This window comes from Micropterus dolomieu, linkage group LG03 (genome assembly GCF_021292245.1).
Source record: "Micropterus dolomieu isolate WLL.071019.BEF.003 ecotype Adirondacks linkage group LG03, ASM2129224v1, whole genome shotgun sequence".
Taxonomy (NCBI): domain Eukaryota; kingdom Metazoa; phylum Chordata; class Actinopteri; order Centrarchiformes; family Centrarchidae; genus Micropterus; species Micropterus dolomieu.
In genome coordinates this window covers 29,412,649-29,432,939 of record NC_060152.1, presented here as the reverse complement: position 1 = coordinate 29,432,939, position 20,291 = coordinate 29,412,649, and the positions used below count along the sequence as shown (strand labels likewise).

The 20,291-nt window shown below is 40.5% G+C and overlaps 4 protein-coding genes across 8 annotated transcripts in view; 1 reads left to right on the top strand and 3 right to left on the bottom strand.

Moving 5' to 3' along the window:
- The window catches only part of pop1 (POP1 homolog, ribonuclease P/MRP subunit), a 15,220-nt gene extending 9,502 nt beyond the window's left edge, over window positions 1–5,718 (bottom strand). Inside the window, exons 1-3 of one of the 5 annotated variants that reach the window (XM_046044915.1) lie at window positions 5,624–5,718; window positions 1,690–1,813; window positions 771–911 (exon numbers count right to left, since the gene is read on the bottom strand). In XM_046044915.1, coding sequence (XP_045900871.1) covers window positions 771–911; window positions 1,690–1,810 — 262 coding nt within the window. In that variant the 5' untranslated portion in view covers window positions 1,811–1,813; window positions 5,624–5,718. Of the gene's footprint in view, window positions 1–770; window positions 912–1,689; window positions 1,814–2,047; window positions 2,155–5,623 lie in introns of those variants that run through there. The other 4 variants (XM_046044914.1, XM_046044917.1, XM_046044913.1 and 1 more) reach the window with 4 other exon arrangements.
- Window positions 2,375–6,362, top strand: LOC123968272 (2-iminobutanoate/2-iminopropanoate deaminase-like). Its single transcript, XM_046044919.1, has 6 exons — window positions 2,375–2,533; window positions 3,267–3,372; window positions 3,638–3,692; window positions 3,812–3,880; window positions 5,707–5,762; window positions 5,856–6,362. The coding sequence occupies exons 1-6, from the start codon at window positions 2,469–2,471 to the stop codon at window positions 5,913–5,915; spliced, it is 411 nt and encodes a 136-aa protein (XP_045900875.1). The 5' UTR covers window positions 2,375–2,468; the 3' UTR covers window positions 5,916–6,362.
- Window positions 6,363–7,097: 735 nt separating this feature from the next.
- LOC123968457 (calphotin-like) lies at window positions 7,098–15,825 on the bottom strand. Its single transcript, XM_046045237.1, has 4 exons — window positions 15,498–15,825; window positions 10,638–11,840; window positions 8,554–8,619; window positions 7,098–8,328 (listed from the first exon to the last, which is right to left on the bottom strand). The coding sequence occupies exons 1-3, from the start codon at window positions 15,583–15,585 to the stop codon at window positions 8,558–8,560; spliced, it is 1,353 nt and encodes a 450-aa protein (XP_045901193.1). The 5' UTR covers window positions 15,586–15,825; the 3' UTR covers window positions 7,098–8,328; window positions 8,554–8,557.
- Window positions 15,826–16,190: 365 nt separating this feature from the next.
- The window catches only part of LOC123968336 (matrilin-2-like), a 10,863-nt gene continuing 6,762 nt past the window's right edge, over window positions 16,191–20,291 (bottom strand). Inside the window, exons 9-14 of the mRNA XM_046045038.1 lie at window positions 19,855–19,977; window positions 19,021–19,143; window positions 18,517–18,927; window positions 18,254–18,406; window positions 17,660–17,752; window positions 16,191–16,478 (exon numbers count right to left, since the gene is read on the bottom strand). Of these exons, the coding sequence (XP_045900994.1) occupies window positions 16,423–16,478; window positions 17,660–17,752; window positions 18,254–18,406; window positions 18,517–18,927; window positions 19,021–19,143; window positions 19,855–19,977 (959 nt within the window). The 3' untranslated portion in view covers window positions 16,191–16,422. The remainder of the gene's footprint in view (window positions 16,479–17,659; window positions 17,753–18,253; window positions 18,407–18,516; window positions 18,928–19,020; window positions 19,144–19,854; window positions 19,978–20,291) is intronic.

Below are 20,291 nucleotides of genomic sequence, written 5' to 3'. Positions count from 1 at the left end.
AAAACATACTGGGAGCCAGTGTAATGAAGCTAAAATAGGAGTAATGTGGTCATATTTCTTTGTTCTGGTTAAAAGCCTGGCAGCTGAGTTCTGGACAGTCTGGAGTCGATCAATAGATTTTTGGGTTAAACAGGTGAAAAGGCTGTTGCAATAATCCAGATGAAGGCGTGTAAAATGGTCTCGGTGTCCTTAAAAGTTAACATAGATGGAATTTTAGCTATATTTCTAAGTTGATAAAAACATGATTGAACAAGCTTTGTGGTGTGCTGCTCGAAATTTAAATTACTATCAAACCAAACACCAAGGTTCTTTGCCACAGGCTTAATGTGATTTACTAGGGAACCAGCAGATGGCAGTATTTGATTTGCCATCTGCTGGGACCCGATGACCAGGATTTCTGTTTTGTCTGAGTTCAGTGTGACAAAAATATGGTGTTTTTTGAAAATTAAACCATGTAAACCTGTTCTGGTGCAACCCCTAAATAGGATTTTGAACCTGAAAATGAGCATAATATCACCTCTTTAAATATGGACGTGCTGCAGAGATGTCCTGGCCTACACATATTATTCTACAGACTTAAGAAAACATCTTTGTGTGGCTCAGATCCTTGCAAATATCACACCATAATTAATTTGTGAAAAGGAGAATAATTTCGTAAAAACGATCAGTCCCCCTAGTATTGCAGATAACTGCAGTTGTAATATCAGTCAAAATAATTGCAATTAGATATTTCTTCAAAATCATTTGTACGAGTAGGACAATGTCTTTACCAGTGATGTACTTCGGCATCTCCTTGGCGTAGCCTCCACCATCTTTCTGGTGTCCACTCACCCATCTGCCCTTTTGGTAAGGGCTCTTTGGCCGTTCTGTAGACGGACGGATGTCAGATGGACCATCATCACCACCTCCACCTTTGGGATAATCACTATTGTTGTCATTTCAGATTCATCACAGGTAAAAATGAGAATGCGTCCAAGGCTGGATTACCAACCAGGCAACTGCCCTCGGGCCACAGATCCTCAGGGGCAGCAGCTGTCTCTGTGGCAATTACTCTGTAGTAATCTGATTTTTTCAATGTTTGTTTGTTAATAAAGCATGATAAAAACAGAAAAGGTAAGGGTATTAAGACAGCTCCTGTACTTCATATTTACCTATTCATGTGGTTCTACCTAGTTTTAAACACATTTAATGTTCCTGATGACATTATGTGTAAACAGTCTTTGCACATCACTAAACAAATAAGTGTGTTTGTGTAATTAGAATATTTCAATAGGATTTGGCGTATGTGACTGGCGCACAGTAAACCTGGGGTGGGGTAGTACAGCATGGCAGCCCACAGCTCATTTGTACCCAGACTCCTCCTAATAAAAGTTAATTTGACCCTGAAAATGGCTCATAACATCATTCCCTTTAGGTTTAATTGAAGACAGTAACATTGGAACTGACAGGGACTCCTGTATATATGAAGCGATGTGTTTGTTAAACACTGACATGCAGACCAAGAGGTAAACGATGGTGTCAGACAGGATCTAGACTGAAACCTGCTGAGCCTCTGAAACGCAGCAGCAAGAGTAGACGAGTTCATGGAAAGAGAAAGAGCAGGGAAGAGGGAACACACAGCATTACAACAACAAAGGCAGATACACATTGGACCAGAACTGATAAACAGAGAGGGCGTTAGGTTGGTACCGGTGACCGGGGTGTCTCCTCCGTTCTGTGATCTGCTCTCCACATTGGGAGGGTGGTACTGCACACTGGAGGGCTGGTTCCTCATCTTCTTCTCCCGTATCTTCGCTTTAGCTGAAGACATTTTCTACACCAAAAACAAAAAGGCACGCTTCAGTTACCCCGACAGACAGGCTGGTCGCTAAACGAAAAGCTGAGAGTCCTCAAACACCCACATGACTTGCCAAAATCTGACATTGCTAACGTTAGCTGGCTAGACACGTTACTTCACTAAACGTTTGAGTGTTGGTTTAATTAACAAAAACACAAATACGACATATCTAAAAAGTAAGTAGAGAACGGATCCACCGCATATGTTCACCTCTAGATTCCCCAATATGCTTGTAAGCGCCCTCTCTTTCCCCTGTTAGCTACCATGTGAGTTTTCCACACGCTGGTAGACGTGATGTTTGCTTCCGGATATGTGGTGTTCATGGGATTTATAGTGGATCGGCGCAACTAAAAGTTATAACACAACACAACTTAATTTTTCTTTGAATTATATCTTCTTCTTTTTTTCACGACTAGTCTTGATTTCAGCATACAATATTTCTATGAATCCATAAATGGAGTCCGCTATCCGTTAATGGAAAATAAAAAACTATGTTGCGCGTCTAAAACATCATTTACAGTAAGCTCTCATTACGTAATCCATTGATCGTGTAGCTTTTCCTTCTTATTGCTGCTTTCGGTCAGAGATCTTGTTTCATTCACTTAGTTTGATTACATAGATTCCCAGTAAAATGTCTACATTAATCAGGAGGATTATCAGCACAACAAAAGCTCCTGCTGCTATCGGCCCGTACAGGTGAGGAGCGTTTCAGGCAGTAACAGCTGGCCCACGGCACACAGCAGACTCAGTAGCAATAAAAAACAAACATAGAAAGCATGTTAACAGTGTTGGTAAGATTTTACGGCTTTCATCATTTCCTCAATATGAACATACAGTTGTGTTTAATTGCACTGTGGAGTTTGCTGTGTCAATCAGTAGTCACTGTGAAGGAGCAAAGTACACGTTTTTTGAATTGCACTTTCAACTTTGTTAACTATGAAAGGCTAAACTATTGAGATCAACAGCAAACTGTGCTTTCCCAATGCAGCTTTCTACCTCCGTCTTTGCATGACAATGTTTGGATAAATTGTAGGCCGACAGCTTCTGTGTGACCACTGGCTATCAGTATAACAATATATTTTACATTCAGCATGTTAATGGACCTTAAAGGGGGAAATGAGAAGTTCTCTAAATCTATAGTTTGTCTATGCAACAGAGTTGTGTATGCTAGACAGATAATTCATCAGAATCTTTAAACACCTAGACCTGCAGTCACAGAAACAATTGTGAAAGTACATAAACTCAGTAAGTAACTCAATACAAAGTACAAAGAGACATAGAAATACTTTTATAAACCAAATATCTGTTCAAAGGTCTGCAGTGAAGACCAGAAAGTACAAGCAGATCCCGCACTCTTTCTGCAAGATTTAGCAACACAGCCTTTAATCCCATTTATATGATCCTTTGTTTCTGTTTGTTTGTCTCCCAGCCAAGCAGTAGTGGTAGATCGGACCATGTACATCTCAGGACAGCTGGGGATGAATCCTGCCAGTGGACAGTTGGTGGATGGGGGTGTTCAGGCTCAAACCAGACAGGTGACCCACCATGAAACACCCTTCATCATTCTTTCATTCATAAACCACGAGCACTGCAAAATGGGAAACTAGTTGGGAAGCTTGTTACTCCACTTTATTCTGTTTACAAAGGTAATCTCTTGTAGGTGTCTCATATGCAATCCATCAGCTGCTACTGTATAAATACAAGCAGTATGTAATTTGAATATATAATTTGAACGTAAATAATTTTGAGCCTTACTTTAGGAGCTTCCTCTCATTTCAGTCTCAAATTCTTTTTCCACAGGCCCTTGTGAATATGGGTGAAATCCTTAAAGCTGCTAGCTGCGATTATGCGAATGGTGAGGAAAACTTTACTGTCTGAAAAGTATTGCATTTTGTTTGATCACTTTGAAGTTCACATGGAGGAGAATTCCTTTATCTCAGACCTAAACATACATTTTGTCATTGTTTCCTACAGTTATCAAAACCACAGTGCTCTTAGCTGACATGAACGACTTTACCAAGGTCAACGAAGTTTACAAGCAGTGTGAGTATCATTGATTCACTTCCACAAAAAGCATTTTTTATTTGTAACATCTCATTGCTAAGCCAAGGTAAAACTTCATAACAGGCCTTCTTGTGACTACTCAGGCAAAAGCTCATCAATTGCATCTTGCAATATAAACTTTGCCACTGGGTGTCAGCACAACCCAGAGAACCTGCATTCACCAGGGGTTCACCTCAGTGTCTTAATTGCATCCGTGCGTCTTTTCCTTGCATCTTATTCCCTCCCGCCGGGGATGCATGGAGAGACCTGTACATACTGGTCGCTGAATAGGTGATGTTTCACTTAGTTTGACTTGAAGCTGCCTAATCATTGCCTTTCTGTGTACTGCTCTCATGCAGTATACAGAAAGGCAGGATTCATTGGTTGCTTGTTTTGAGGGCTCATCTATGGTTATGTACTCTTTATCTATTCACTAGAAATTATTTTCCATAAAATCAATCAAGCTTACCTATATATTTGTCTGGTTTTGTTTAATTGTTATGCATTAATTGGCTTTGTATTATAAATATGCCAAGAAAGATCCAGAGCAAGTACGCTTGGACGTTTGCTGAGTCACTAAGCAGAGTGAAACCTGAGCTGCTGCCGCCAGTGTATTAGGCCTTTAACTAAATGTCAGACAACATGCCACATTTGATGCTCCACAGGCAGCCAAGAAATGTTTTAACTCCAATTACAAAGCCCACATGAAAACCCAGAAAGAATATGACTTTTGTCCACATGCACCATATTCATTTCAGTTTCATTCAAAGTAGTTTTGTATAAACAAAAGGATTGGTAACAGGGGCACCACTATACTCATTGATGCTTTTGGAGGAAGTAATTATAAAGAGGAAAACAATCTGCCTTCATCTATGAGCAGGGTGTGGCATAAAAAATCTGAATCCAGGCACTCGAGTGGATTATTAAGAATAAAAATCCCATAAAAAATATGGTATAAATATGGATAAAAATACACATATTGGCACACTTGCCTTTCTCAAAGTGTGTATCACAGTTCTTTTCATTTATTCTGGCTAATTAGACTTCTGCTCAGGTTGAATACTGGAATTACATTCTAAGTTCTCCCACCCTAACAGGTTTCACAAAACTAATAGGATGTTCAGAGACATTTTAATCTAGCGTGGTATGTACACGCCCTCACAGTCTTATTAAAAGCTCTAATCAAGCAAACTAAGTGAAAACAGACGTAAGTACTATTTTGCTGTAGCTCATTACATTGCATTTCCCAGTAATGCAGTGTAATGAAGTGTAAATACAGTACAGTATATTACAGTACGGCAGTATATTGTGTTTGCAGATAAATCAAAAACTTTGTTTTGATGTGAGCTGGAAATGATGGAATAATGTGTGTGCATTAGTGAAGCTGAAACATTGGAAATATTCGCAAAGAGAAAGCAAAATGTTTTCCCAAAGATTAAATATTTTAATTTTACATGTCTGTTAGCCCATGCTGTTACATTAACTTAGCTGGAAAAACACTGGTTTGGCTTACAACACTAATGACTGCTTGTGCAGACGAGCTGGGACAATGAAACACATCCCCTAATTAGTGTTATTAGTTACACCTGTGCTGCTCTTGTTGTGTGTGCAATGAAAAAAGCCTGGCAGCAAAAGACCAAGTTTGGAGTAATCCTAAAACATAAAACAATCTCAGAAATAACAAGTTACACTACTGTCTATATATCAGGTTGTAGTTTTTCACACAGTGTTTTTTTCACTTACCAGTTGTGAAACTTGGCCAAAGCTCGTACCAACATGTCTAAATATGTGTAACCTAATGCCATTAAATGTGCTGCTATCTCTAGTCTTCAGCACTAACTACCCAGCCAGAGCTGCCTACCAGGTTGCTGCTCTTCCCAGAGTAAGTATTCGATGAAGACTTACGCTCTTTATCCATGAATTCTCTAGTGGATGAACACTGTGTTGTATGTTCTCTCTCTCTGTCTCTTCCTAGGGTGGACTGGTTGAGATTGAAGCAGTCGCTGTATTGGGCCCTCTGACCGATGCTTCCTAAAGTATATCTATCAAGCAATAAAAAACCAACCTGTGCCCACTAAAAATAAACAGTATGTGCCTGGTTTTATAGACCAGTCAAGAGTTGATCAAACAAAATTCCTGAATAGCACTAATCATTTTTATTACAGATGAATCATATATTGTAGGGCATTAAGTGATTAAGTCCTGTCATGAACACCTTGCAGACTAACAGCAGTCAGGCTCTAACGTTCTACTCTCTCATTAACATTGATGAGACGTGTTTGGAGACAGCAGTGCATTTTAAACTGCCTCTGCTAACATTTCACTTTCAATAGCTGAGAAGTACAAGCTTGTTTGCTCTTATTGAATTAAACTAGCAGTCATGTTGTCACCAGCCAAACCCCTGGCAGTGTATCTTCTCTGTTATTATGCCAGATGATGGATGATCAAATATAACTCAATAATAAATGTTTTCTTAATTTGCTTAAATGGTTATTTTTTTTCCTTGACATGAACAGAACTATATGTAGTTTGTACACTTTCTGTGTTTCTTCTTCCTCAGTGATTGGTTCTTAAATATTGTTCTATAATATGTCTGTTGATGCCGCCGGGATGGTTAAACCATATAATATGAAGACGGTATGTGTTATGCCCCAGATCATGGTCAAAAATAGATTATAGATTACAGCAGTCCTGCTCTAACCAATGTACTAATGAGTTGTGGCTTATACTATGAGCATAGAGAGTTCATTGCAAATATTATTTTGTTTTATTTGACTTGACAGAAAAATCATCCTAAACACTCTAAAGAAAGGGCATCCACGTGACTTTTGTTCTTTAAAACAACACATCAGCTGAGTAAAATAATTAGCTCCTTCAGTCTAGTCTAAATCAGCTGATCCAGCCTTCATTGTTGCCTGTTAAGTAATGAGAAATGTTAAGAACATTCATGTTTTCTTAAATGATTGCTCACCTTGCTGCTCCAGGGTCACACACTGCATTATGTGAATGATACAGTATGATATTAAGTGCAAGAGTGGCATCATCTCAAACATGGGAAATGAGAGATAATGTGGGGTCAGGTCCAAATACACAACTCCAAACTGTATGTTTGGATAATGTCAGTGGCCTACTGTCACTCATCAGCAGCTAGTTGTCACACATTAAAACACAGACCCCTTTAATTTTTTTAAAAAAGCACATATTTTAGTGGGTAAACTTTTATTCTGTACACTAGGTTAGCAGAATCATACACAAAGCTCAGAAAATGGATATATTACAGAGAAACAAAGATGGAAAAAAGTTGTCAGACATAAAAACAAATGTGTCCCCACAACGTCAATCACATCTTACACAATTAAAATAACTTTTAAGACCTACAGTTTTTCCTACATTTTTGTTAAACACGGCATGTAGAACTAATGATAATGTAAAAATCATGTCCACTAGGTGATCTTCTACTGTGCTCTTAAACCAAAACCAATGTGCACATGACATCAGCGTAGCAAGGCCTAATGATGCCTATAAATATATATTTGGAAATGCCTTTATTTTCAGGTGGAGAATTTTATCTGCCAGCTACAGTACAGTTGCACAAAATGTCTTCATGGAACAGCAAGATGACATATCAGTACTCATCTGCAACCTCAGCCTGGCAGTGATTCATTATGTCAGTTCTACTCTTTTGCATGTGCTTCGGATCATCTGCATGCATTTTTTATTCCTTACTAAAAAAACAAAAACATTTATTCATGGAATCCAATAAAGTGATATCAAAGAGATATTTTTAAGGAAACGTGGATTTAACTTACAGTAGTTACTCAACATTTAGTACTGTCATTCATATTAATTAAATTACCCTTATTAGCAAGGCTGCAATTAAATAATGTGTAAACACCAAACAAAAATGTCAATTTCATATAGGTGATAAAAAATTGCAATTAAGCTGGCAGTGTAAACCCAGCCATTTGTTGTTCATCCACCCAGTTTGGTATTTCTGTCACCTCTTTGCATAATTTTATTCACAGTTGTGTTTGGCTTGTATTCCACAGAAGCAGCTATTTTAAATAGTCAAGGATTCACTTAGCAAGCATGCTTCCCTAGTTCATATATTTCAAGATGTCATTGCACCCTCTTGTCTCATGTAACCTGTCCCAAGTGTTTTTATAGCATTTTCTTTGCCTGTGTGTAGAGTGTGTTGCTCCAGGCACTTAAGGTCTCAGTAGAAAAACTTAAAGGTTTATATTTACAAATGTAGGAAAAATTCTGATCTTTCCTAAATGACATGTTATTAAGGCACCATGCTTATTAATAGATCTGGTTTACAGTTTGGTGAGCGCTGATGAGACAATACTGAAAATGTAGCGTTTGTTTCTTTATCTTCTTTTTCTTCCAGTTGCCTCACAATGGCGGCTTTGGGGTTTTTGTTATTTTTGGTGAATCTCTTCTCTCTATAAGAGGATAAGGAATAGAGTGAGATGATCATCTGACATGCACTTCCACTTTTCGTATTCAGTGTTTTTATTACAGCAAGTTAGCAAACATTAACTGTCAACTTTGTTTAAATTTCTTTTGAATCAAAATTCACTCTTCTGCTCCATGCGCCCAGTTTTTACAAAAACTGATCCTGCAGTATTTGCACTGGGTTAAAATGTGGTTTGCGGTTGTGCTCTTACCCACTCAATCCTCCTTTTTGGCTTTCTCACTCTCCATATCCTGAGAGGCCTCAGTTGCAGACACCACTGCGTGCGAGCACAAACACACACACACACACACACACACACACAAAAGAAGAGATCAATACGTGAGATTTTTATTCAATACAAGCTGAGTCGCAGTCTTTCATGCTGAGGACACTTTGAGCTTGTCTGACATATGACTTAACCATCTCCAAACTGAAGACATAACTGCTGTCACAATGCATCACAGGGGAGAAAAGAAACGTGTTCCTTCTTAACCACATCTGGTCCAGCTGACCTGGCTACCTAGTGATTTACCTCTCAACACACACACACACACACACACACACACACACACACTGGCATGCACACACACTGGCATGCACAGACTATAGCCTCCAGAGAGAAAGTCAAATAAAGGTTATGCAATATGTCTTAAACACCAGAGCAGTATTCTGCACGTGCTGCCTGGCGGGGCCTCTCTCCCCGAAAGTACAGCATGTTCTTTGAGAGTCAAGAGTAGGGTGCCACTCATGCAAGGAAACTGACCACTGCAGGTACTGTGCACTTAATGAGTTGGAATTGACACACTGATTTGAATTGTTTCAATAGCCATTTCTTTCCCAATAAAGTCAATAACACAGTTTACAATTATACAATTAAAAATACTTTGAATATCTCAAAGATTTTAATCAGAGAATCACTTTGTAATGAAAAGGAGTAACATTTCACATATTGTAGCCAGGCAAGTAAAACAGTACTGCTGTGTCTGTATCTGTAATAAAGACAGTACTGACAGAACAAATGGCATCACCACAACACACTCACACACTTACTCAGTCACTCACTCATCGTCAATCGCTTATCCTGTATCGAGGGTCACAGGGACCACAACACAATCCAAATTAAATTCAACTGATGCAATAGTGTAAAAGCGAATGAGGATCTGAGTAGAATAATAGAAAGTTATCACAAACACATGACGGTTGGCTGAATTTCTCTTTAAAATGTGCCCTGAAAATGTTTTTACACGTTTGCATGATGACTGGAATCCAGTCAGGCTTGTAGAGCATTTACACTGACTTATGTAATTTGACGCAGCAGGGCACGACACTTCACAATAGAGTACAATGAGTGAGAGCTGCGTGACTGGCGCTGTTGTGCGGACAACATGCTCCTGCTATAATTGACACACTCAAGACAAGCCTTCATTTCTCACTCTGAGAGTGTGTGGCTGCTTTCTATTTCTCACACTGCGTTATCTGTTCAGCCTCACAGTTCAACAGTATCCTGTTCATCCAGTCAGCTCCAACCAATCACAGGAGTACAGACAGGAACCTATGTAAAGGAGGTTGAATGGTTTACTGAGAGGTTGGTGTTGCTAACTATGTGTGTGCGGGTTGGATACCCTTCTTAGTTACCAATGGCAGCACCTTTGAGGGGGTGATGTTTTAAAACTGTCTTTAAAGAAAACAATCTTACTTTGGCCCTATGTGTGGCAAGAAGACGGATTTGCTGGTGTGACTTGTGAAGGACAAGGATGACCTACGTGCACAGTATATTGTTTGTTCTATCTTTGCACATGCTTACTGCTTAGTGCATGTTTGCATATTTTTCCCAGTAATTTCAGCGAGTGGCAATGCTGAACTGTTTAGAGGGCTGACAGTGTTTGGGTAGAGGTCAGTCTCTGGCCTGTCACAATTTGTCAATCATGCCTTTTCAAGCATGTTAAACATGGTATGATGCCTTAAAGTCAAAGTTAGCATGACAGGTTTGTCAGGAAATACGTTTGTGTTAAATCAAGTAAATTCACTGAGTCATAAACTCCCTCAAGACATAAAGCACTCTCCATAACAAAGGCAGACATTCTCATTGCAGTGTGCTAACTGTCACGTGTAGAATAAAAACCTCCTTTAAATAGCTAGGTAGATACTGTTGTGGGAATCTATCCGTCTTTCCATTGTTGTTGTAAAAGGATTACAAAAACAGGGTTAAATAAATCATTTCTTTATTTGATTATGCAAAGCAAACAATTTAAAATCACTGTAAAGAAGCAATAGAAAGATGTTAGAGTTTCATACCTTCAGGTGAAGCCTCAGGGACTGGAGCTGAGGGTTCTTCAGGGACTGCTGGGGTGGACTCAACCACAGGAGCTGTCACAGTTGCTGCTGGAGCTTCTGGGGCTGCTTCTGAAACCGCTGGTATAGATGCTGGAACCTCTGCCTCCTGGACTGGCTCAGTAGCAGCAGATTCAACTTCTGGGGCTGGAGCAGGGGTGACTTCTGTAGGGCATTGTGCCACCACAGCGACAGCAGGAGGTACTGTTGCCTCCTCAACGGCAGGCTGAGGCTCAGCTTGGTCCTCAACTCTGACAGGAGATAATGGAGGCATCTCTGGAATAGTTGCTACAGCAAGCTCTGTATCTATTACAGGCGCTGCTGCCTCTACAGTTGAAGAAGCCTCAGTCGGGGCTGAAGCCTCATCTGGTACTACACCTTCAACTGAGGCTGCCCCTGGTGCTGGTGCTGAAGCCTCTCCTGGTTCTGAGGATTCACATGGTCCTGTTGAGGCAGTAACTGGTGTAGCACTGTCAGTTGGCACTTCTACCTCGACAGGAGCAGCCACTTCGGCAGGGGCCTCAGCCGCTACAGCCGCTACAGCTGCTACAGATGCGGCCTCTTCCACAGCCAATGGGGCCTCTGCTGGCTCAGATGCAACAGGTTCAACATCAGGGGTGCCAACAACCTCAGGAGAGACTTCAGCTGGCACAGCAGCCACCTCCTCAACAACAGCAGGGGCCTCTGCCTGCACAGCTACAACAGATTCAACAGAAGGGGCCTCCTCTGTAGCCTCAACAAGTGCTTTGACCTCTGGAGCGGCCTCAGCTGGCACAGCAGATGCCTCCTCAACAACAGCAGGGGCCTCTGCCTGCACCGATTCAACAGAAGGGGCCTCCTCTGTAGCCTCAGCAACAGCCTTGACCTCAGAATCGGCCTCAGGCACTACAGTTTCTACAGGCGCAGCTTCCTCCACAGGGAGTAGTGCCTCCTCAGTAGCCTCTGGAGCTGGTTCTGCAGGGGCGACAGTTTCTGGCTGAGGCTCAGGTGGAGCCAGGAGGTCTTCCCTAGAGCCAAGATCCTCCTGGGCCTCCAGGGCTACCAACACGACCTCTGTCTCATCATCAGCTCCTGGTTGAAGATCGTCCGGTAAGGCAGTCTGCACAGGCAACTGCATCTGGTCCTCGATGGTTTGTGCATCTTCTGCAATGATCCCGTTTCTGACTGCTGTAAATACAGGGAAAGAGAAGCTTGATTAGGATTTATGGCTTCTCACATTTGTTATGACACCATTTTTATCAGCGTTCATAAATGCATCCTAATTGAGACACTCAACCATCCATGAATCAATCAGTTATGTTTCTGTATGTTAATTTCATGACTAAATAAAATGTGTTTGTTTATTAACTGGTTTCAATATGATACTATACTAAAAGTCTGTGTCATTTATATATAAGCACAACATAATCCTTATGAAAAGCAATACATTTATATGTGCATGTGGACAATACTTGTAAATTACTAAATTTTCTGTTTCACCAAACAATAAACAACACAGCAGAACAGCAGATTAACTCATCGTGGACAGCAGGACACAGAAAACAAAGCAATAAGGCACACTGAATGCGTGCTAGAGAAAACATCCTTTAATTTCCGTAGTTGAAAATGTAATATATAAAAACCTATGTTTGTATAAAGCCCTGACCACACACAAGTCACTCTCAGAGGAAATAAAATACACGTGAGAATGGCTTTGCTTGCTTTTGGGGAGACAGCCTACCTTTCTTCTCATTCTCTGACCCCTGCTCTTATAACCATGGGTGTGAACAAGCCATCAGCAGGGCTTGGGTGAAAATAACAGTAGATGAGGAACAACAGAGGGCTTGGATACTTAAACTCAAATGTCAGGAACTGCAACATACATCTCAGTTACAGGAATCACAACAGCCTAACAAAAGCTTCTTTTAACACGGTTTCCCTGAACAGTATATCACAGCTAATTTCTTTGCAAAAACACTGGCTGGACTGTTCACAAATGAGATGAACCAGAAGGGTTCAGATAGCTGAATGGGTGGATAGTTTGGACGCTGCAGCTTCCTGATTTTATTTGTCTGTCACAAGTGGTGAAAAGAGCAGAGTGATGGGTGGAAGGGAATGTGACGGCGTGGCAACTCCAATGAAAAGGAGCCAGTGGAAGAACACGTAACACAGGAAAGGGTGGAAATATTTCTAAAAACATCACGTTTGAGTTGAGAGTGTACAAGTGTAAAAGCAGAAGTTTTGTAAGATCATTTAATGGCTTTTGACTTAACGAGCTTTCCTTTTGTAGGTTTCAAACATGTTCATCATCAGTCTCCAGAAGTTCTTTAAGCAGAAATCTGTCTCATATATCAACAATCACAGAGAATACATAGCTGCACAGGCCAGAACTGCTGTTGAAAAGTGTGAATGTGTATTCAGAGACAGCTTCTCCAGGCATGGATGACTCGTGTGTCAACATGATTTTGCAGCCAGAGATGACAGACATCCCAGTCACAACAGTGCCATGGCTGGCCAAGAGCACAGTGGGTAAGGGAGGGGGACAGATAGGGGGCCCAGACAGGGGATGGGACCAGTGGTGGCTTGGATGGCATACAGCTGGTTTGTCAGACAGACTGTACACTGTAAGATTTTAACCTCCACCCATTCAGCCACATTTAGAGAAGCCTGCCTGTTCAAAGAGTACAATAATTGGTTTTCTTGCTGGGGTGATGTAAGAGCCTGGAAAGAGACTCGTCCAGGTGACCATAGCTGGCTGTCTGGGGAGACAATGCCCTCACACAAACATCACACAGTGACATAGTGGAAGATGGAAATGCTGTACATGAGTACAGAGGAACTATGCCAGGTATAATAAGTACATAACACTTATTTGGGCTTAGGTAATTCACTTACTTTCCTCAAAAACTATAAGCCACATCTTTTCCTTATTCAAATTAAAGTTTTAACACAACTTGAGCAATCACATGCACAAAGGAACACTTTCTAACAAGGGCAGTAACTGTCATGTCATGTGTATGTGGGGAGAAGCAATGAGAACATACTTTACAGTCAGCTGTGCCTGGCATGACATAGCCATGTGCCAGTAGGTTGGACCCATGAATGGACAATCATGGCCTGTGTCTTACCCACTGTGTCTCCAGGTTTGAACACAGAGTCCATATGCAAAGCCCAACAAACCAAGGTGATCACTCACAGAGCATGACAACATGACACAGAGCATGACGTGTTAAAGAGCTCATTTTCAGGTTCAAAATCCTATTTAGGGGTTGCACCAGAACAGGTTTACATGGTTTAATTTTCAAAAAACACCATATATTTTTGTCATACTGCACATTGCTGCAGCTCCTCTCTCACCCTGTGTGTTGAACGCTTCGTTTTAGCTTGTCTCTAAATGATTGTTGTTGGGAGTTGCACATGCGCAGTTCCTAGTTAAGGACTACTAGCCAATCAGAAGCAGAGAAGAGCGGGTCAGCGAGAAGCCGGTAAACAGCTTCGATTCATCTGTAGGCTACATGTTGCCGACCAGCTTGGCAACATAGACTGGGGCAAGAGTTCGGAGTTATTAAACTGTAACAAAAGTATCTTTCACCCATAAAGTTTTAACCGAGCTCTGTCTCTACATCACAGTAACAACTTTATGTCCACTGACTGCCTGGAGGGTAGCTAGTGTTGGGAAGGGAGAGGAGAGCTGTGCGCTGCAGCTCAATGTTTTTCCACCGGTGTTTTTGAGGGGGTGTCGGACTAGCCGCTTGGCGAGCGTTATATGAGGCACTGTGATGTCACAGGGATGAAAGGGAAATGGCTGGACTACAAACCATCTGTTTTCAGGCAGTTCAGAGCAGAGTTTTCTGTGGGAGATGGGAACTCCCTTTGGGCTGGACTTTGGGCTTTTTCACTTTGCAAACCTGTTACATGCAAAAAAAGGTATATAACTCAATAAAGGAGAGGGGGAAAGCCAAAAAGCATAATACCACCTCCTTAAGATGCAAAATGTCCCATGCAAAGGAATTTCAAAGTGTTCTGAAAACATTTGGGTTCCTTTCAAAAGGGCATGAACCTCCTAGCCCCTCATCTTCCTCCATTGTTTAGTGTGAGCTGTAAATTCCTGGAGCGACTTTCCAACACTCCTTATCATGCATTCACAGATGATAATCTAAAGCTTTGCATCCAAACTTTGGAAGCATGAAGAAGGTGCACACTATTCTTTGGGTGTCATCAGTCTCATCAGCTAAATATCTTAACAAATCTCTCAAATCAGACAAATGCAGAGTGGCAGCAAACAGGTAAAGTTGCAACTCTTGCCTGGGGCTGCAGATGGACTGCTAAACACTCCCAGCTGGTTTTCACACAGTGCTACTGTAGAGGTTGTACGCAGTGCTCGCTAACTTCTACCATTAGATTTATGAAATGATTTGATAATTAAACTTGATCATACTGTGTAAGTCATCTCCTTCTTGTGTCTCATTTCATCAATAAATCATGCAAGGCAGTTTACAGCTTCAAAAAACAAAACATACTTGTAATAATGGACGTCAAGAAAGAAAAGCCAACCACTTCTGAGCATTGAAGAGAAGACGTGTTAACATGAGCAATTCTCTCCATGAGGTACTGTAGTATGCTGTGCAGCAGAGCAGAGTCAGAAAGCACACAGTGTTCCAGACCAACCGGCAGCAGTCACACACACCTCAGCAAGACTTGACTCAATAAAAGTAACAGTGACAAGGGAAACTGTGCATTTAACTGTGCTGTGTATTTAAAAAACAGTACAGCTCATACTCACCAGGTACAGCACACAGAAGTGCCAAATTAAATGACACTTTAAAACACTTGATCACTGCTTACCCACTGTGTCTCCATTGCTCTCCTCTGGCTTTGTGCCTGGTCTTTTCTCTTGATCAACAGTCTGTGCACTGGAGGAGGAACACCCCATGTTTGAAAAAAAGAGTTGAGATGAATAAAAAAAACTTATGATAGAAACAAACACAATTCCCACTGCTCTCTGTTAGCAAAGACAGACACTGTCTAGCAGTGAAAGCATGGACAGCTACAGCTCTTCAGTTCCTAAGAGTAGCTGGGCACCACTATCTCCCCTAGTCTCTCTGTGTGTTTATGCATGGTCTGCTGCCCTCGTGCCCCAAACAAAAATCTGCAGTGAACATGTAGGCTAAGCAGTGCAGGCACTACTGCTGAATGTTCCCTGACTGTCCCCTGCTCACAGTCACACTATTCATAAAGGAGGGGGAGGCAAACATGTGTGCTTCAAGTGAGTGTCCTCCCCTTTATAGGAGTGTCCCCTCTGGAAGACATCCACCACCTGGTGGTAATGTTTAGGGTAGTACATGTACAATGTTTGTAGTATATATTTTTGCATAGAGTCTGTTTTTGAGTCTGTGAAAGTATGCAGTTTGGATATTACTGACTGAACAGCTTACATACATCTTTGTCTGTTCTGACAAATAGTTAAGTACCACTGATGGTGTGAAGATTGTTTAAATATCCCCTACAGTGGTTATAAAGTCTAATAAAAACAAACCATAAATGTGTAAAATGTTTATTTGTCAGTTTACTGTGCAAAGAGTTGATTTTGCATTACATAAAAAAAGAACATTACAGACAAAAGTTTGTTGTATACAAAGTGTTTAAATAGCAGTAGAAAGCATTTCATTTGCATATGTTTTAGTGCAGCTTGCTGAGCAGGATCAGAGGTTTCCTGCTGATGCTACACTGCAGGTCAGAGGATGGATGCTCGAGTCTCTCATCAAGCCTTTCATTTGCGCACGTGTTGATTCTCGAGTGTCTCCAGCTTCTTTGACATGGCTTCAAGTAAGCATGTTAAGAAAAGATGCAGGTACAACTGAAAAGGCAACCTACCAAGTTTGGAAATTTCTTTTGTATAGACCTGCTTTATCTTATCTTAAAGAGAATGTACATTTTAATAACCTCATGTTTTTTAAAACTCAATTCTATTCAGTTGTAATTGGCTTTATTAACATGGGAAACAGACGTTTACATCGCCAAAGCAATTGTGAAATAAAAACTTTTTTACTGATTACAAAAATTTAAAGTCACCACAGAAGATGACTTTTTTTGTGTGAAGGCCCAGTCACATGTCTTTTGTTACATCTCTGCACCTCTTGGTTGAGGTGTGCCTCCCCAAATGATTTCATTCAACCTTTCTTTTGTCCATAGATGATGCTTATAGTAATCATTTGCCAGTTAAACCATGACACTGTTTCATGTGTCACGTATAGACTTATATATAGGTCATATTTTCTTCCCATTTACTGATATGGCATTTCTCCAGCAAAAGGGAGAGCTCAAGCCACTGTTTTACCTTCATACTACACATCAACAACACATCAGGATTCATGGGAGAGCTCAAAAGTTATCACTTTAGATATGTTATTCAATGTGGATTCAGTTTTAACTTTAACAAAGTAATATAAACTGAGAAACTGTCTACAGTTAATGTTATTATTCCTTCACTTTAGTCTAATGTATAGTTATGCCCTTGTCCACTCTTTCAGAACCAATTACATTATTATTATTATTATTAATATTATTATTATTATTACTACACATTTGTTTCTAAAATTATAATACAGGAGACATGTCATGGCGTTTACCAGGGTTTGAAATGTATCATTAATGTTATAGGACTTGAAAATCCATAGTTTCATGCTGTGTTATTTTCCAGTGTTGTTTCCAAGGTTACAAACAGCACAGTGCACAGCTGACACATGAATCATTTTTGCACTCATCTGCACTGTTAGTCACTTCACTAGCATTGCACAGTCTGCCCTGGAGAAGCTCATAGAGTGAGAGCCTAGACTGAAAACTGTACTTACAATTGTGCTTTTCTATTGATATTACACAGTTAAACACTGATTCTTTGCATGTAGCTTTGTATTTATGTGCTCTGGAGGATTCTTTGATAGATGCTAAAGATCACCACAAAAAAATACATATTGAATGTTAGTGCAACTGTGCGGTCAAAAGGATATTATTCTCTAACAGGTTTTTCAGCTTCTCAGTGACCTGGCTTTGAAACATTATCACGTTCCCACACTGGCACATGTCTTCATCAGATGGTTTGTCTGTGGGGAAAGAATAAATGAGATGAGAAGATCTTCCTGTGCTCGGTTCTCTTTATCTTTCCCCCCCCTTCCCTATCTCACACTTTTCCTCGCCCTATCTCTCTAATCTTTCCCTGCTTCCCTTCCTGTCTCTGCCTGTAGAGAATGTAGTAGATATGGGTGGGACACAGTTAGGAATGCACAAAGGACAGATGAGGTATGTGTTGTGGAGAATTGCACAGTGCTGCTGCATAAAAAAATGTACAGCATTACTCAAATTATCGATCGTCATAACAGCAGCAGGTGGCAGTGTTGCCAAGCAATTGAAGAAAGTATAAACTGAACATTTTCAAGAAACTGCCTTGTAGGATTGAGCTTTAGATCAAATGGCGCAAAACAGTGCAAATAGTAAACTGACTTTCTTATAGATTTTAATTAGGAGCACTTTCACACAATTAGAGTCCCTGTTTTGTGGGTTGAAGTGTCTTTTGACAAACTGCAAGTTCAGGCAATGGGAAGTACTTTTACATATCCTGGACTTGAGCTTTTTTGTAATTTCCCCCATGTTCTCCAAATCTTCAGCGTAAAAAAGGTGCTTCTCATCAGGCTCTGAAGCTATTTCTCTCAGCTCCTGTTCAATGGCTTTGCCAACACCCAAGGCATATATTGTGACCCCTGAAAGTAACAGAAAACAAGATAATGACTGGAAACACCTTTTAGAAAGAACTTAGTTTGATTAAAAAACTGTAGTGCATCTGAATGGCAAGGCAGGATAATACGCCTACCAGATTTCTTTGCTTTAGTAGCCCATTCGGACACATCATCCTGTGATCTCCCATCAGTAAACACAATGCCGATATGTGGGATGTTCTGCCTTGCTCCTTCTTTAGCTGAAAAGCTAAACTCAAACATGTGACGTAAGGCTGAGCCAGTCATGGAGCCTCTCCCCATGTACTGCATCCGGGACACAGCCTGTTTGATGCCTTGCGCTGTGGTGTACTGGCCCAGGGTGAACTCTGTGCGGACCTTGGTGGAGTACTGAAGAAGGCCAACATGTGTGCCTGTTCTGGAAATGTCCAGCGAGTCCACAATGCCCTTTACAAATCGCTTGACCAGCTCAAAGTTGGCAGGGCCCAGACTCTTAGAGCCATCGATTACAAAAACCAGATCCATGACTCCATCGCCACACTCGGGCTCTGTCAGAAACAAGGACATCAAATACATGTTTTATGTATTTTTACTTAAATTCCGAGAGAGAGGGTCTATATCACATAAAGCTGAGGTCATACTTTTACAGCTCTTCCCATCTTCAGCCAACATAAATCCTTCAAAACATCTGCAGATGTAGGCGTCAGTGGTGCTGACACACTGGTGTTCGCAGCCATGGTCCACTGTCTGACACAGATCCAGACCTGTGAGTTGAATTTTAGAAATGTTGTTGTGGCACATTAAGAATCCATTTTTTTATTTATATTATATAATGTGAACGGCTCAGAGTTGTTGGCCAGATTACAATTACAATGCGCAATATTGTAACTTTAGGTGCTCTTGCTTTGTCATCAGAATAATAACAGACTGAAGATATGAATGAAGCATGGTGGTAAACATAAACACAGAATATCCCCTTAATCTAGGGGAGGGAAACAGAATTTTTTCTGAGCACCGGGATTAACACTGACCTCACAAATAGTTCAAAATTCATTCAACATGACGTAACGTGTAAATACCAGGAGGACATTTGAAGCATTTGATGCTGATGAAAGATTATATTCGGAACTTTGTCCACGTTGCCTCACACAAATATCAATTACGTTGTTTTTTTTGTAATGCCAAATGTGTGATCAAGACTACTTTGAAGTCATGCTTTTCTTTACTTATCTGCAGTTTAATATTCAAATATTTAAAATATGAAAATTATTCTGAAGCCTCCACACTGAATCAAAACAACAGAAAAAGTAAAAAGACTCACTGCAACAAATCTTACATTATTTAATAAATGTCATCTATTTTATGGCAATTCTATTCTGTAGTATCCCATCAAATCAGTGTGTCTGAATGTACACATCATATCCTTTGGCTGCAGGTCACTAAATACTTATGAGAATGAATGAGCATGGACTCACTTTGACATGTTTTTCCATCAGGTCGGAGTGTGAATCCATTTCTGCATTTACATACACATGAAGCTTCTGTATTCATAAACTCCTGTTCACAGCCGTGTTTTCCATCAGCGCAATGGTCTATCTCTGCAGGAAACATTCAGGAGAGAGTAATAACTGAGAAAATAAAATAACTCTTAACTGCCATCCAGTCTGACCCATGGAAAGTATTTATCACCATGATTACGTGTATCATGTCTGGGTTCATTATCAAGTTTCTTCTTGTGCTACAGTCAACATGCTTCCAGTCATGTCGGACAAAAATCCAGGACTCATGAAAAACAGGTCTACAATAGTTATTGATGTATATTGCACACATTTACAGCATACACATGATGTAAATCAATAAATCACTGTGAAAGATGTCTTACTCTGAAATTGTGAACAAAATCTTTCTGTCT